General features: G+C 42.0%; 1 protein-coding gene across 3 annotated transcripts in view; it reads left to right on the top strand.

Annotated features, from left to right (window-relative positions):
• PARD3 (par-3 family cell polarity regulator) overlaps nt 1-18,891 on the top strand; it is a 549,815-nt gene that overhangs the window by 188,199 nt on the left and 342,725 nt on the right. For all 3 annotated transcript variants that reach the window (XM_081163479.1, XM_081163478.1, XM_081163477.1), the window contains exon 3: nt 9,303-9,483. In XM_081163479.1, the coding sequence (XP_081019605.1) occupies nt 9,303-9,483 (181 nt within the window). The remainder of the gene's footprint in view (nt 1-9,302; nt 9,484-18,891) is intronic.

Raw genomic sequence — 18,891 nt, 5'->3', positions numbered from 1 at the left:
GATAGCTGTGTTTCAGGTGGTGCACTGACTCAGGAAGTATGAATTAGGCAGGTTCACATTAAAATGTCCTTTGCATAATTTGTTCCCCGTCCCTAATGTAAATGAATCTTGGACGTGCTCAGAGCAGTGCATGTATGGCACTTCAGCAGACCAGGGGGCTGGCAAAATGTGAAGATCTTCTGGTTTAAGTTAGGTTTACCAGTTTCACAGGCACCCGCAGAATTATCCTCCTACTAAAATCTACCCATTGCTTTCACTGCATGCATTTCATCTGGTGCTTAAGTCTGTCAGACAGCACTTAATTAGACTTGGCAATAATGTACTGGTGGTTTGGCATTGATTTTTATCCCCAAATGGTGCTACCAAGTTCAGCAAGATGGTGATCCGAAAACAGCAGCCAAGTGCCTTACCATCGGGTGATGGAATTGAGCCAGTGTGGTTCCATGTACAGTGGCCAAGTGTGGTGTCAGAGAACCCCAGTGAGCATTGACTGACGCGCTCTTAGCAGCCGTTAAATAGTGGCTAGAAAGGATAGGCACAATGTTTTACTGGCCTAAAATGCTGAACATACTCTCTTCACCGGGAGGGATTATCTTCTTCGTCTGTGTGCTTACCACCCCTTGAATCATTTATTCAGCAACAGTTGGGACCTTTATTTGATCATTGAGATCACCTGCAGGATTGCTGGGCTATCGCCCCAGGCTGGTGAGGCTCGTTTGACATCGGCATGAAACTGAGCCATTAGTGTCATTACCCTAGTCCTGTGGAACACTTTTCTATGCCACTAGGATTATGTGTTAGTTAAGAATAAACATTTTCTGTAATAGTTTTCTGTAATTTTAAGTATTTGCATCATTTTTATTGTGTGATAATAGCTATTGTAGATTGCTTGGCTTTTTTTAAAATGAAATTGTGGTATACAGGCATTTTTAAAATAAATAAATAGCAGCCAAATAATCACATGTTTCATAATTCGTTTCTTAATGTGGGTAAATTTGAGTTAGCATGTTAGGAGGACATGGCTTCAGTTCCATCTCTCTGTGTGTTTTGGCTCTCTTACTGGGGCCATTTTTCCATGTCCATTGCCTTACTGGTCCCAGGTTCTGCTGTGCTTTTACATCTTTCTGGGGAGAGAGTGGAGCAATCTTTCAGAAAAGGTCTGACAAGGGCCAACACAATGTAACGCAACAAGTATTTTGCTGCTCATGTACACTAAATAGTTTCCCGAGTGTCTCAGTTTTAGATGACGTGGAGCCATTGTTCGCATCAACTATGGATCCCAGTGGTGAGTGGGGCCAGAGGCAAAAGGTGGATGGAGACATGACTCTTACTGTTTCTGTAGTCAGTAACACAACAGCTACAGGTTTCTAAATATACACAGGTGAACATAAGAGCCTGTTGGATTTAGTCCAGCATCCTGTTCTCCCAGTGGCCAACTCTCAGGCTGTGGAAAACCCCAAAACAGGGCCTGAGTGCAACAGCACTCTCCCAACTCGCGATTTGCAGCATTGAGCTTTCAGACACAAGCTGCTTCCAACACCCCTCTCCATGATTTATCCTGGGAAGGACCTATTGTTGCCAGGTAAAAGCACTTGACGAGGGTATGGATCGGGGCAGTGAAGGCTGTGACCGTGGACAGAAGTGTGGTTTGAGGAGAATCCTGGGGCCTGAATAGAAAGGCTCAAGTGGGGGCAAGTTTAGCCCCAGTCCTGAGGTCCTTCACTGTGGTGCATAGGAGTGCAGTTTGAAATCAGTGGGAGCTTTGAGTAGACATATGTAGAATTGCACTGTAATGTGCTCTTTGTAAGCATGCATTCTCAGAAGTAAGTCCCATTAGGAGTTCAGAGAGTCTTACTCTTTAGTAAGTAATTTTAGTATTAAATGCTTTAGGGTGGGCATACAAATCACATCACATTTTTCTGCCACTGGCATTTCCTTCTTGCCCTAAAACTAGTTGCTCCTGTTAACAGTATTTTACAAGTATTCCTGTTTGTTTCAAGCATCCCATTACAACAACCCTGTTTGGTCCCCCCACCCTTTTTGAAATTTGGATAATTTTGTTAAGCTGGTTGCAGCTTTATAGTATTGCTAACCTACTTTAACCCCAAAGTGTCAAAACATTCCTTTAAAAGCAGAGCATTCTGTTGGTATCTCATCACTTGAATAAGGCTTATTCTTTTCTTTTCCTGGAGGGTATACAAAAATATGGCTTCTCAAGGTGATTTTCACTGGAATTGATTTTTTTATATATATATAAGGAAAGGTTGTGCTGTCGGCACTGGTAAGTAACAGCTGAGATGTAGAAGATCAAAGTGGAAGCTGGAAATAAGAAATGTTAATTTTCAGGGAATGGGCGGCCAGTGAATAATACTTCAGGTAGGCAAGCTACTTGGAGAATAGAGAGAAGACCAGAGGCAATTTACGGTAATGGGTGTAGTACAAATCAAGAAAGCTTTGCCTACCAATCTTTATGGGATGGATTGTAATTGGATGGGCAAACTTCATATGAGTAGTGTCAGAATGTGGCAGAAATCAAGTTTGATACATTGGCTTCTGATCTTTTCAGTTTTCCCTCCCCTCCAGTCTTGATAAAATGAGGCCTGACTTGTTCACAAATTGCTTAGTATTGCTGTTTGACACAACAGCTTTTCTCTACCAGTGAATTTGGAGAATGAATTAATCAAAGGACTGTCATTGCCAAATCGTGACCTACAGATGATACTTGCACCTTCAGCAACTGTGTGTTATATGGAGGTACTGTATTCAGCAGATAGTGCATCTTCTAAGCCCTACAGTGTGAAAAAGCTACCCCCCAGATTATTTGTTCTCCATTAAAAGATATGAATTGTGCCTTTTGTTTTCTGTTTCTCCACAACCAGTCAATACCAGTGACCAACCTGCCATGTAGCTAATGTAATGAAGACACTTCTTAAGTGTGTGCAGCAGTAGCAATGACTGGGCCTGGCTTTGCCATCTACCGTAGATGCTGTTGCCTAGTTTTGTTGCTATAGGGGAGCCATCCCCAATCTTGGGTCCCTGGATGTTGTTGGACCACAACTCCCATGAACTCTTTTCCTTAACCATGCTAACTGGGGTGATGGGAGTTGTAATCCAATGACATTTCAAGACCCAAGGTTAGTGAATGGCACTGGAGGGTGAAGATCTGTCGCTCTTTGTTGTAGTCTTTTGTCACAACAGTGGTACCTCGGGTTGCAGACACTTCAGGTTATATATGCTTCAGGTTACAGCCTTCGCTAACCCAGAAATAGTACCTCAAGTTAAGAACTTTGCTTCAGGATGAGAACAGAAATCGCCACGGCGGCGCGAGGCCCCATTAGCTAAAGTGGTACCTCAGGTTAAGAACAGTTTCAGGTTAAGAATGGACCTCCAGAATGAATTAAGTTCTTAACCCGAGGTACCACTGTACCTCCTGGTTCTTTGAGTCAGGAAATCAGAAAAAAGGTGTGCACTTTTTAAGTGATGAAGTCATCTTTTGCATTGCTTGTGAACCAGTGAGGCCATTTGTGTTGTGTGGTTTTAGGTTATCCGCATGTATTTTGTATGCACATGATCCATTTTTTAAAAGCACAATTATGATGTGTGCACGTGCATGCATTTCTATAAGGAAATGAGGTCTGAATGTGAAGGTGGAGATTTGCACCAGCCTTTTTTCCATATTCTGCATAAACAATGTCTGAAAAATATCCATGTGCACATAACATAACAACATAACAACATAACATAACATAACATAACATAACATAACATAACATAACATAACATAACGTATTCAAAGCAGGGCAATCCCAATTTAAATAATGGATAACCTCAGGTACATACCTATGTATTCTCAAACATGCCAAAACTTGGTGAGTATTTTAACAATGGCTGTAAATATTTACATCTTTCAGCACCTGGAAATCATAAACAGCACCTGGAAATCTGAACTAAAGTTCTAAAAGCCATGAAGATATTCTGCAAAAGACAGCCCTGTCTGTCACACTCTTTAGCTTAGGAACTTAACTTCTCCTCTCTAGGCCAAACTAGAGCTGGCCTGATTGCTTTTTCAAGCAGAAATAGCTTGTGTTTGGGTAAGGGAGCCGGGAACTGAGCCAGATTAGGAATGTGATGTATGTATAGACTTTAAACCAGAAACGGGGAACCTGTAGCCTTCCAGTTGTTGGACTTCAACTGCCATGAGCCCCAGCCAGCATGACCAGTGGCCAGGGGTGATGGGATTTTGTAGTCCAGCAGCATCTGAAAGGCCACAGGTTTCCCACCCTTGCTTTTCATCTTTGCCATAGCATCCAATCAGAAATGATTTTTCAAAATGTCATGTTTTCATGCCCCTGGAAGCTTTCCTTTTTGTATTGCAAATATGTGCTAGTGGTGGCGAAATCATATAATATTTTGTTAAAACAGAGGAAAGAAAACCATGGTACAAAACTTTACTACTTGGTGAAGTGATTGTCTGGTAGGGCCTTTATGATGTTGTTGTTGGCTGAAATACCCCCCCCCACACACACACTTCATCCATGTACTTTTCACACCCACCCATCCCCATAAGCACATAGGCAGTGGCTGGGAGATTCCAAAACTCCCAAAGTACATAAGGAGGAAATGCAAGGTACTTCTCCTTTGGCCACCCTCTGTGTTTCTCTCTCTTGACTAAACTGGCCCCTAATTGAAGTACACTTGGGTGATATTGATTTCAGCTAGACTGAAGTAATATGGTTTCTCCTAGACCTAAGCACACATACTATGTTATTGCGTTTGAATCCAATCTTCCATTTCAGGGCTCAAAGCAACATGTCAGAACTTGAATTGTACAAGCAGGTCTAACATTGCAGTTTCTAGGCATTAGCTCACGGTAATAAGAGCTCTTTGGAAATTTCTGTGATTATAAAAGTTGGCTTCACTGTGTTATCTTCCTTGACATTAAGATACAACTCTCTCTGGGAAACTCTTGCCAAGTATTTCGTTGTTGCCAAGTTAATTAACCAGGAGAATCCCCACTAGTTTCCCACCCCTACATCAGAACTTTCCAAATGGAGGGCTAGGACCTACCAGTGAGTTGTGGGAACTTCCTGGGTGTGTTGTCAGGCTAGCAGCAGAAGATGGGGGCATTGTAGGATAGATATATGTGGAAATATATTGCACCTGGTCCTGTTGACAGCAATAATACAGTTTGAATGGATTAATTTTATTCTCAGCCTAGATCAGTTACTGCCTGAATCTGGGACAGAAGCAAATATAGATTATTATCTGTTTTAATTTTTGTGTGCATATGAATCAACTTCTTTAGTTGTCTTTATTAATTACTGTCTTTCTTTCTTTCTCTCCCTCACACACAAACACTGCTCAGGTAATATGTGTTGCTGTATATACTGTATTATGGGTGCACTGTCACCACAGTTTTGGTGTAGAATTATATTTTAAATAACCCAGTTTCTGTGGGGAAGGCCACTGCTTATTTCTCAGGGTCCAGTTGATCACCATAAGACCTTCAGGTCATATAAAGCCTGCTCTTTAGTGCTCAATCAAAGGCAAATGTTGATTTGGGTTTTCTGCAGATTGACCTTTGCTCTGATTGAGTGCTAAAGAGTGGGTTTTTCACGGGGAAAACTCTGGACCAAAAAATGGGCACCTGGACACGGAGCTTTAAAGTGCAGACCTGGAAAGAGGAGAGGAAAAGTACAGTAAGTGTGGATAAGCCCTACGGCTTGAAGTAGCAGCTCAACTAAAGGTTACTACTTGACCTCACACAATACAACTTTCCCAACTGGCAAGCTGATTGAAAGAAACAAATGAGAGTTTCCCCTTTCCACATTTGTCCCCACAAGAAGTGATGGTCAAATGTTGAATCATTATGGGATTTAGGGCTGTGCCAGCTACCCTTGCTCCCAACATCATGATGCTATATCCATGGTGTCCTTCTAGATTCAGGTAGGTAGCTGTGTTGTCTGACACAGTAGAAATATATTAAAAAATATTTAAAAATTGTCCAGGAGCACCTTTGACACCAACGAAGTTTGGTACGAAAGCCCATACTAAGAACAAACTTAGTTGGTCTCTAAGGTGCCACTGGACATTTTTTTTTAATTTTATTTCCATATATTTCTATGGTGTCCTTCTGTCATTGATCAGAAAAACCTGCAGCAAGGAAGCCCTCACGTATGCAGGAGACTGTAGATGTTCATGCAAAGCATTTAGATGTCAGGAGGAAGGCTAGCCAGCACAATGGTTCAGTGCATGAAAATAACTTCTGAAGAGGGTTGACATGTTGTGGGTTCACATTTTGTAGTTCTATAGTTACTGAATCCTTATACTGTTGCAGCAGTTCTAAAGAGTTCCATTCCGTTCTAATAACTTCTTTATCAATTATAAGAATATGGAGCTATACAGCATTTCCCCCTTTCGTTATGTAGCAATAACAAGAACACATTTAAGGAGCTTCCATGATGATACAATTAAACTGCAGTTGCAGGAATCCATCAATCAAGCTGTAGTTACAGGAATCTATGTTTTTATTGCAGTTTTTCATTGTGCCTGGATGCAGATAGTCTGATCTCATACAAGGGTAGGAGTATCTCTCTTGAGAGTCGGTTAATGAAGTGATATTGGAGACACACACTGTCAGGCAGTATTAAAATACTGCCATAGGATATTTGATAGCTCTTGTCATGTTCTGAGATGGCTCCATACCTTTTCGCACAAGCATTACCACTACTTGCTTGTTAATGTTACAGGTATATATGCAAATTACCACTGTTTGTATGCAAGAAGAAGATTGTCCCTTCATTCTTGCCTAGAGATGCAAAGAAGTGGAGAAAAACTGTTAATGATGTTGATACAAGCAATTCTTAGAACTTTGAATTAGTATATTTCTTTTAAATGTTGCTGCACATCTCCAGGTATTTCAAGATTCAGTCAACCATCTGGCATGAGGGAAGAATAGATTGGAAGAGATTTGCTAGCCAACACAAGCCAGGCTTCTTAGCCTGCAGCAAAGGTCCTTTCTCTAAACCATATTTTCATAATACATTTTTTAGGACTAGCCAACATGCTCTGAACCAACAGTTCTCCTCCTGGCTTGCATTGATAATGACTACCTCCACTTAAGAAGTTTCAAACTTCAAAACACGGCCAGCTCATTTATTTTTTGTCTGGCAGTACACAGAGATGTAGTTAGAAACAAGTAATTATGGACAAAAATTAGGATTTTCCCACCAGAGTGATTAACCCATGATGGGGTTCAGGAAATTGACTTTCCCAGGCAGATTCAGATTATCTGAGTGTAAGCGACATTGATTCTGATTAGAGAAATTAACCTGAGTTTTGATAGTATTTTCAAGGCAATACTTACTGGGATGGAGTGGGATATCCCATATTTTCCCATCTATAAGATGCCCCCTATTTTGGGGGACTCTGATTTAAGAAAAATGGGGGGAGATGTATCTGTGTATAAGACGCCCCCAAATTTTTGACTTTTCTTTTTTGGAAAAAACCTAGTCGTATACATGGAAAAATACAGTAAGTGAAAAAAGTTCACATAGATAGTTTTTCCTCTATTTATTATGACACTTGCACTCTTGTGCTTCCTCCTCAGCTGACTTTACATGGAATTGCTGTCTTACACTTAAGTAGGTGTGATTGACTGACTGACTGATTGATTGCTTGATTCATTAATGTATATAAATTTGTCATTTTTTGGATAATCAGGCTTATTTCCAATACAAAAGTGCACATGTTGGTGCTATGAGTTAATTGCACTTCAGCAGGCTCTGGTGGCATAACTGACCCTTATACAGTAGTTGGTTGGGGAGGCTCTGCCCTCCTGGCCTTCTGGGAAATGATAGAACTCAGGAAGCCATGTGAAACCTCTTTGGCAACTTCAGGTGGAGGTCCAGCGCGATAAAAGGTCAGAGATGCTCCAGGTTGCTTATTCATTGGAAAAATAGTAGAAATCAGGGTTTCTTCATGCTAATAAGCTATCTCTTTGCTACTAAAAAGTGCAGTTTCTTACCAGGTATAACTCAGTATCCAAAGTTGTTTCTGTGCTAATGCTAAGGTCTATGTGCCCTTGCTTTTTTCCTACCTCAGCTGTTTTGAAGGTTTGGGGGCAATTTGGAATGGCGTATGATATAGCAGGGGTGGGGGCAACCCTACATATGCATGCATTGAAGTAATATGTGTGTTTGCGGGGGGGGGGGTCTTTATTCCCAGCCATGGTTTTCCATCACACAAAGCACTTTATTTGCTTTTATTTATTTATTTACTATTATTTACTTCAATTTATTTTGAGTGGTATTGCCTATAGAAACCCCCCCCCCCCCCGTAGTAAAGTAAGTTTTGGGTGTTTGTTATGAATGAAACTATTACCTCAAAGTTTTAAAGAATAAAAAGAATAAAAAGAGAGGGGTGGAGGAGAATTCAGGTTTTCCAGAGCTTCTCGGTTTTACATCTTTATTCTTGCCATCTCACATGCACTTCTATTTCAGCTGTCATATTAATCACCTGGCAATTGGGAGAAATGGGACCAATTTATTTGCTTTAAAAGGGTTTGCTGTGTGATCTTTGGCAAGATGTTTAAGCCTCCTTGTGTCTGTCTTCTGTTTGAGAACTCTGGGTAAAGTCACATTCCTACCTTGCAGGTCTGCTGTGAGAATAGTGTAATCAATTGTTGTAACTCATTTAAGATGAAAAGGTACTGAAATGTTCCCTCAGTATTTAAATGATGAAGTCAACCTCACTTTTTCTTCTTTTCTGTGCTCGAAAATGGAAGTTATTTATTTTTAAGATGATAACATTCTTTTTTAAACAGTCTCTGCCACGGGTTGTACTTTCAGACTCCTTTATTTGTGCACTTAATAGGTGCTGCTGCTCTTAAAGATTTTCCCCACCAGGACACAATTATTTTCACCCCTGTGGGTTGCTGTAAGTTTTTTAAATTTACAACCATTCAGGCAATGGCACCTCCTAAGGAGCCAGGCATGAGCTTTGTAGTGGCTAACCTTGACTCAAGAGCAAACCATGGGAGTGGAAGGTGTTGACGCAATATCTAGGTGGTGTGGGAACAACTTTAGTAGTTGCAGCACAAACTCCAATACGCATCTAAGTGAACAGATTCTTCCATTTGGGCCATGATCCAGGTGACATGCTAGCACACCCCTTGATGTGAGTGCTTGCACTTATTGGTCCAAGTAGGGGAAACTGCCACCTGTGTTTTGTGTAGCTGCTCTTCTGATGCTGCCGTTTAGTATAATTCCTCTTCTCACCGTTGGCCCTTTTGTTATTCACAGCTTGTAGCTGTATTCGATGAGCAAGACCCACACCATGGAGGAGATGGCACCAGTGCCAGCTCCACTGGCACCCAGAGTCCCGAGATCTTTGGCAGTGAACTGGGCACCACTGCTGTGTCAGCCTTCCAGCCTTACCAAGCAACAAGTGAAATTGAGGTCACGCCTTCAGTCCTTCGCACAAGTGAGTAAAGGTTCCCGGTGCCTCGGCACATTTCATCTTCATTTACTGGGATGCCAACTTCTGTTACCCTCTCATGCTGCTGGGAATATGATTCATTATGTGTCTTTATCAGAAGCTGATTAAAGTTCAGAAAAGGGGTAAATGGTTGAGGCAGGCAAGTAAATAAGCTTCTGCCTTTTTGCTTTTTAATACAGTGCTTATGAGCTGCTTTAAACACTCATAAACATGTGTGTGTGTGTGTCTGTTGCATCCCCAATTCCTAAGTAGCCGAGCATGAAAACTTGTAGCACAGTTTCCAGATTGTAGTTTCCAGAGTGGCAGGATTGACCTAGCAAGTGAAGATAAAAAAGCTGAAAAAATGAAAAATTGGTCTATAGTACGTGCTTTGAGTTGCAAGAGACTATGAATATCACGGAGGTTGCTTGCATCACCTGGCAGTTAAACATAACCCAATGGCACAGTGAGTTATATGCCTTTCTACCCCTTTCAAATAAAAAAAAAAGATCAGGGAGTTGTCTTCACATCTCAAGATCTGAATATGTCAAATTCAGGGTGAAAATAAGGACACGTTGCAATAGAGATCACATTTAGAGTTATTTCCCTACTCTTATTTCACGCAGTACAACTTAGTGCTTGTTCTGATGTCATGTCACAATGCATTTGTTTGCCCATGCTACCAATCATTGTAGGGCAGGGACAGGGAAACCCACAGTATCTCTATGTCAGGACATGGGGTTTCCTGTTGGAGGAGGTGGCAAAGGAGGGCAAGAAATAAATATGGGCTCCTAATTTTGGTAGCATTCTGTTTCTTGTCCTCTTGTTCCCCTCCCAATATCTGGAATAAGCCTTCAGAAGATTTAGAAAATGGGCTTAGAATATCGCTACATTGCTGGACTACTTAAACATCGGTTCATGGCTACGTTTCACTTAGTTGTCAGAAACCTTAGGTTGCAAGGATGAGCTGAGACTGAACTTTATTGCTTGATAAGCTTGTCAGCTGAGGAGTGTTGCCAACATATCATCTAGATCAACTTCCTCCAACTTACTCTCCATATGCTTTTGATTACAACAGCTCCAACTGGGGCTGATGGAACTTGTAGTCCAAAACAGCTAGACAGCACTGCATTCAGAGAAGGTTGATCTAAAGTAGGCATGGCCAAACTTAGCCCTCCAGCTGTTTTGGGACTACAATTTCTATCATCCCTGACCACTGGTCCTGTTAGCTAGGGATGATGGGAGTTGTAGTCCCAAAACAGCTGGAGGGCCAAGTTTGGCCATGCCTGATCTAAGGGAAGGGTTTATCATCTTGTAGCTTGACTCTACCTTTATTAAACAAATGGTTTGCTGTTCCCCAAGAGTTAAGTAAGGCTCAAATAGAAAATAATGAAATAGAGAATCCACACACACTTCAAAAATGTCATTGGACAGATGAATGGGAAAGGTAACAGCAAACGCACGGTATGCTTCAATATTTTCAAAGGAATTCCAGGGATACAGCACTTCTCCTCCCTTCCCCCCAAACTACCGTATTTTTCGCTCTATAACACGCACCAGACCATAACACGCACGTAGTTTTTAGAGGAGGAAAACAAGAAAAAAAAATTCTAAATGAAATAGTGGATATATGATTTTTGTGGTTCATGCTGTGGCCACAGACATGTGATCTGACAGTGAGTTTGGAGTAGCCCAATGCAAAAATCCTGAGAATCCATGTGGATCCATGCTTTGTAACCACGGAGGAGGGAAGGAAGGGGAACCATGGATCCTCTGCTCACGACTGCAGCAGATCCCCCCCCCCGCCACCCGTAGGCATTCGCTCCATAACACGCACAGACATTTCCCCTTACTTTCTAGGAGGAAAAAAGTGAGTGTTATGGTGCAAAAAATAGGGTATATCGCAATACAAAACACTACAAAAGTTTCCTTTCTCCATTGACTTTCCTAAGTGTTATCATTCAGCGAATAAAACTGTTCATGTTACATTGATTAAAACATGAGAGGAAGGAACTTGTCCACCTCTTAGTCAACTCAGAATGCTAAGAACTTCTTACTGGATCACACCAAAGTCCATTTAGTTTATCATTCTATTTCTGGCAGTGATGAAATAGATACCTCTAGAACAGCCTTCCGCAAGCATGGCCAGTAATTGGGAATGATGGGAACTGTAGTCCAAAACATCTTGTTGGGGAAGGCTTTTGGGTGGCGAGGCCCCCAAACCAGCCCCTCGTTAGAATAAAATTCACACTGACACAGAATTTTGGTTTAAAGTTATTGGGAAAATTTTAGGCCACAACTTTATTGATTACAGAAATATGAGTGGTATTGGCTTAGGCATTGGCAAAGGACTACAGTGGTGCCCCGCAAGAAGAATGCCTCGCAAGACGGAAAACTCGCTAGATGAAAGAGTTTTCCATTTTGGAGGTGCTTCGCAAAACGAATTTCCTATGGGCTTGCTTCGCAAGACGACAATGCCTTGCGAGTTCCTGCTGGTTTTTTTTCTTCCCCCCCTTTTCTAAGCCGCTAAGCCGCTTATCAGCTGATCCAATCAGCAGATAAGCCGCTAAAAGCCGCTAATAGCGCTGATCTGTCAATGGGCTTGCTTCGCAAAACGAAAAAACCGCTAGACGAAGAGAATCACAGAACGGATTCTTTTCGTCTTGCGAGGCACCACTGTATATCAGACTCCTGTCCCCTTTGCAGGAAGTCAGTAAGGGTAAACCACCCACAGAGGAAGCCACACCGGGGGAACCTGCCTGTAGCTCTCCTCAGTGTCCCCAGAGGCCTGGCATGGCCCTAGTCCCTCAAGCAGACTTTGGACAGGATCCAGACCCTGGATTCCTTTAACGGAATGCCCTTGGTCAATGGAGGGGCAGGCGATGTCTGACCTCCCCTCCCCCACAAATCAATGAGCCAATGCCTAACCGCCAAACCTTACAAAGTTGTGGCGAATGCTAAGAGGTAGGCGAAAACCAAGTGGCCAGTGCCAATCTTCCAAATGGAAAAATTCCTACCTGGCCCCCATCCCAAGACACGCGAACAACCAAAGTCCAAAGCAAGGCCAGAGGACATCTAAAATAAAGGGTGGGTGGGTGTTCGGCAGTGTGAAGCAGGTGCCTGACACACGTGATGCTGCCACTTTTATATCCCTACACGATCACCCCACGCAAAAGTGATTGGCCAAGAAGCTGGGGTGATTGTGGTGCCACCCTGGCATGACGGCATTGCTCCGCCCATGCCGGGGGGGGGGGAGGAGGAACTGGCCTGGGGGCCTGCCCGCAACCAGGACAATCCTTAAAGATGATCCCACCTCTAAAATTGCACAAAGGGGGCACTCACTGTTTGTGACATACTGTACTCTGATGTGGATAGCTTAGGTTGTTCCTTTACCAAATTGTGGGTCCATGGATCTGCCTTACAGCTGAGGGATTAGGCTAGGGTTAAGCCAGACTTTTTATAGTCTCTTCTACCCCTGATTCTTTAAAAATGCAGTCGGTTTGAACCTTCATCCCCATTAACTGTCATGTGCATCTACTGCTTGTCCTCTATACTGAAAATATAGCACATTGCAGAAAACTGTTTAAAGAGACTAACTTAGACAATGTATTTGCATGACATTTATGCTCAAGGAAGAAATGTGTGAAATATTTTGGCACAGATATCCTAGAAAATCAAAAGCAATGTTCTGTGTACAACTTAAAAGAATTTCTTTCCTTTCTTTGTGGAATATTTTTTGTTCTTCGGGATGTTGCACCCTGTGGGTAATTGGAGCCATACCAGCAGCGTGATTTGACATTAAGGCAAACCGATTTCAAATACCTGATTTAAATATACTTTGAAAATAGAAATAATATCCCTATTGTATTTCCTTTTTAACTTGTGAAGTGAAGCATGGCATACAAATGGTATTCTCAGGATTTCAAATAATTACCTTCTTATACTGTTCAGCTTCTATTCAGCTCATAAAACCCATCCAGTTTCATGGTAGTTGCAGATCCTGATTATTACATGTTGACAAGATCATATATCTATTAATTAGATTGGAGATGGGATGCAAAATTGCTGTAATTATTGTAATTTTCCAGCTAATTGTAGGGTTGGTGGTGAATATTTTACTTCTACCAAATGAAAAACAGTATTCCATCCGAAATTGTTTGGTAGCAGTTGTAGATATTTCTCTTTTTCTCCTTTGGTGCTTTGCAATTTTATTATTCCCCCACCCGCCTCCGCCTGCCCTGAGTATGCTTTTTCTAAGTACCAAATGGGCGACACCTTTTGACAATGCAGCTCATGTGGCAAAGCCTACATTTTGTTCTGCTGTTTGCATGCATCTGAGGGGTAACAGAGCAGCCTCTGTTTCGACGCACTGTCTAGGCGTATTAAGCTAAGGCTGAATGATCTGCTGAGATTTTCATCTTCCTTTGTTCAGGTTGCCTTGTTCCCCCCCGCCACTTTTTTGGTTTGTGTTTAAATTGTACCACCTTCCCTAGAAAGGAAAAGGTTAGCTAGATCAGCTCCAGCTGAGAAAGTAATATGCATCTGGTCTGCCATTACCCCCTATGCACAAGACATAAAACCATGCATTCTCTGCAATAACCATGTACTGTGTGCATGGAGAGATGGCTTAGATTGGATTTTTGCAACAAATCAAGAATAATACTGGGAAATAATGTCTTTGTGCTATTCTGTATAAAAACACTACAAGTCTTCCTTCCTTCCTTCCTTTTTAAAAAGTTTCTTATCTCCTTGTTTTTAACATCTATTTTTATATAAAATATTACCTAAACTAAATTTTCTGCTGCTGCATTTATTTAGTTTAGAGTAACTGTGTACTAGATAAAAGTGCATTTTTTATCATTACTAAGTGGGTATCTGTGTACTTTACAGAAGATGTACATAGGGAGCTTGCTGTGGAAGATGGGTTGAAGCAAACTGATGCTTATTCCCTGCTGAAATGTAGAAACTGGAGGCGCAGGTGAAAATTGCCAAACCTAATGAGCAATTTGGCAGATAAGACAGGATGTCAGGCAATGACAGTTCAGCCGCAGCGGCACTGCCTGTGAACCAACTTGTTTGTTTCAGAGGACTGAATTTAAATACCATAAATGTGATCGCTTGCCATCAGATAGCAAACAAGAGCTTTTCTCTAAATATGTAGCTGTGCAAGCTTTAAAACATTTGAAGTGGTTTAGAAATGTCTGTCCTTCCTTTCTCATTAAGAGTTTATGTATATTTAGAAGTGAAGGAACTGGGCAGCTTAAAAAAATAGCAAGGGAATATAAAACAACTCATTAAATCTTCAGATCATCCTTATATTAAAACATAAGAGATAAAATGTGTAACTAAAATATCTCAGTGCTTATCCCCCACCAGTAAATGCCTGTTTCTTTTCTTTTCTTTTCTTTTCTTTTCTTTTCTTTTCTTTTCTTTTCTTTTCTTTTCTTTTCTTTTCTTTTCTTTTCTTTTCTTTTCTTTCTTCTTCCATTCTTTTTGTTAAGTCTTAAATCACTACTGGAAATGGTTTGCGCTCTGGTTTTGATGGTCTAAAAGGTTAGTAAACTTCAGAGCCAGCCCAACATTTTATTTATTGACCCATCCCTGGCCATATTCCATCAGACCGGGGGTTGGACTAAATGACCCTCATCTCCCTTTCCAACTGTGTGTTACTACAAAGCAACTACAGTTGTGCCTCGCAAGACGAAAATAATCCGTTCCGCGAGTCTCTTCGTCTAGCGGTTTTTTCGTCTTGCGAAGCAACCCTATTAGCGGCTTAGCGCTATTAGCGGTTTAGCGGTTTAGCGGTTTAGCGGCTATTAAAGGCTTAGCGGCTTAGCGGCTAAAAGGCTATTAGCAGCTTAGCGGCTTAGAAAAAGGGGGGGAGCGAAAAAAATCGCAAGACTCGCAAGACGTTTTCGTCTTGCGAAGCAAGCCCATAGGGAAATTCGTCTTGCGAAGCGCATTGAAAAATGGAAAACCCTTTCGTCTAGCGGGTTTTTCATCTTGTGAGGCATTCGTCTTGCGGGGCACCACTGTACTCTGCTTGATGGCTGTACTCTGCCTCCACAGTCGGAGGCAATAATGCTTCTGAATAACAGTTGCTGGAAACCATGGGAGGGGAGGGGACTTTTGTGCTTGAATCCTGCTTGTGGGTTTCCCACAGACAAAGGGTTGGCCACTGGGAGAACAGGATGCCAGACTAGATGGACCATGGGCCTGATCCAGCAGGCTCATCTTATGTTCTTGTTCCATTATGGCTCTACTGTTGCACAAGTGGTTCTACCTTGGCTCCTTTCATGCATTGTAATATTGTCTGTACCTGATATGCCAAATTCCTCCCCAGCCTGGCCTGGATCTACTGTATTTTTCACTCTATAAGACGTACTTTTTGGGACTTCCGGGGGCGGCGCGAAACTGTAATGGCGGTCCTCTTCGTTCTCTGAAGAGGGGCTCCGCGGAAAAGGGTCGGTCGCTGCGGCATAGCGACGACCCATTAAGATAAACCACGGGTAGAGTGAGCCCGTGGCCGTGGGACTCGGCGGGCACCAGAAGCTGCTCTGAAAACACAGAAGGGACCCCGTAAGGAGACCCGGAGTGAAGGAGGGGTAGCGGTGCTGTGAGTTCATCGCTCTTTCCGCGGAAGTGAAGCCGCGCGGCTGTTGCAGATGAGCGCTGATCCTTCTTCCTAAAACCAACACCGAACTGCAAGTAACATACCCGTGAGTAAAGGGGTTTAAAATTTGGCAAAGAATTTGTTAAATTTGGCTGAAAACGGGAGACGAGAAAAGGGAAGTCCGTCTTCCGACATTGCTGACAAGATCAAAGCAAAGATTTAAAAAGCGGAAGCGCTTGAAACGGGACTGTGGGAAGCTTTAACTTTTTCGTGCTATCAGACCTGCTCTTTTTTTTTAAACCGAACGTGGAAATGGACATTGATTAAAAGAAGTAGTAAACGGGGACTTTCCTCCTATCTCTTTCTTTCTTTGGGCTGTATTTCTAAGGAGCCAGATCGTCGGGCTGCCAGAGAGGGAGACTGTGTTAAACTGCGGAAACAGTTGCAAAAACTTTGCTGGAGCGTAACTGACACATTTGAGCAGAAAAGACGGGATGTGATACTGTTGCAAGCACCTCTTGTGAAACTCTGCTGAGCTATAAAAGGTGCTTTGGGGAACTTTGAGTCTTTGAAGGGACTGTTGGACTATCGGATTTACTGAACTGAAATAATTTGGAACCTTAATGGCGGATTACTTCCTTCTTTGTCTTTGAAACCTGGTGGCACTCCCCCTACAGGGCTTTCGGATTATAAAATCCTGGGAATTGACTTTTGTTTTGAATTCCACTTCACTGGTTGTTTATAACTGAATTTGTCTCTCCCATGGAACAATAGACAATCTGACCTTGAACACTGACAGATGTGTAATGAGTGGTGCAGGGAGAACAAGAGCATCTAAAGCTAAGGAATCTAAAGAGGCCAAGGAAAAAGAAAAGGAAAGAAAACCAGCACAATTTGTACAAACAACATTGACCCAAGGACGCCGATCGTCGGTTCCAGCTGTACTGGTGACTCAAAGGGAGCAAGGGGAAATAACCGAGAAGTTCACTGAGGAAGATATGGCAGCAGGTGGGTCAGATACACTATTAAAACAAATATTGGAGCAATTATCAAGTTTAAACCAGAAGGTGGACGACCAGTCTTTGAAAATAGATAAAGCGACTTCCTCGATTCAAAAATTGACTGAACAAGTTTCCCAGCACACGCAAGCTATAGAGAATTTGCAAGGAGCAACAGCGGAAAATCGGGAATTAGCCGGAGAAGCAATTCAGAAAGTGGGAGCTTTACAAAAAGAAATTGAAGAAATAAAAGGAGAAGTCAAGCCCCTGCACAAACAGGTGGGTGAACAACAAATTTATCTGTCAATGGTGGAACTGAAAAATCGCGAGAGCAACATCAAATTGAGAGGCATCCCGGAACTCGAGCAAGGAGACTTGATTGGATACTTGACACAGGAATTCTCGAAGTTCTGGGGTTTAAAGGAAGATACAGATTTCAGGATTGTCTCGGCATATAGACTGGGAAGATTGGTAAGGAAAGACAGATCCAGGGACTGTTTGTTAATTTTAAGATCAAAGGAAGAGAGAGATAAGATCCTAGGTCTTCACTTCAAAAAAGCAATTGAAATACAAGAAAAAAGGGTGGAAATTTACAGAGATATTCCGAGACAGTTGCTGGACCTCAGAGCCACCTATACAGAACTAGCAAAATTGCTGAGACACAACGCAATTCCCTATAGGTGGGAGTTTCCACAAGGATTATCCTTCACCTACAAAGAAAGGAAGGTTAAAATTAGAACACCTGAAGATAACCAAAAGTTCCTTCACGACCACGGAGAAGATCTCCAAAAAGGAGCAGATTGGCTTCCAGCCTTACCAACACCAATACTGCCTGGAGGTGGGCTAACGCCTGCACCCTCGGGATCTGAGCAAAAGGAAGGCACCTCATCCTAAGAACATCTTAATTAGAACAGGATGTCTCTGCAGCTACTTAGTTGGAATATAAATGGCGGGAACTCACCGGAAAAAAGAAGGAGGATATTTCATATCCTAAAAAAAGAACAATTGGATGTAATATGCCTTCAAGAAACACATGTGACTAGGCTCCATAGGAAAGTATTAATCAACAAAAGACTCGGCCAAGAATTTATTTCATCAGACAAAGTCAAAAAAAGAGGCGTTGTAATTTATGCAAAGGAGAACCTGTCACCAAAATTTCTATTTAAAGATGATCATGGAAGAATTCTCGCAATTGAAATTCAAACACAAGGGGAGAAGATTTTGATATTAGGAATTTATGCGCCAAATGATGGAAAATCAGAATTCTACAAGAAGCTGCATGAGACAATGATGGACTATTTGGACTATTCAAATATTATTGTGATGGGAGATATGAATGGGGTGGTGTCAACAAATATGGATAAATCCCAAAATCAAAACTTAACAACAGACGGCAGACTTCCTAAAACCTTTTTTGAAATGACAGACAATATGGACTTGATTGACATCTGGAGGACAAGGAACCCCTTGGGTAAAGAAGGAACCTTCTTTTCTGAGGCCCATCTGTCATGGACACGAATTGACCAAATTTGGATATCTAGAGGGCTGGCACCGAAAACAAGAAAAGTGGAAATCTGCCCAAAAACCTGCTCCGACCATAATGCCTTGAAAATGGAATTGAGACTTATCCCAACTGGATCCTTCAGATGGAGAATGAATGACACCTTGTTAAGAGATCAAGAGATTGTTAAGAAGGCCCAAAAAACGCTAAAGGACTATTTTGAAATAAACTTGAACACTACGGTGGAGAAAAGAACAATCTGGGACGCAAGTAAAGCTGTAATGAGAGGGTTTCTGATACAA

Source organism: Podarcis bocagei, assembly GCF_964188305.1.
Source record: "Podarcis bocagei genome assembly, chromosome: 12".
NCBI classification, from domain to species: domain Eukaryota; kingdom Metazoa; phylum Chordata; class Lepidosauria; order Squamata; family Lacertidae; genus Podarcis; species Podarcis bocagei.
This window is presented reverse-complemented; position numbering and strand designations above follow the sequence as displayed.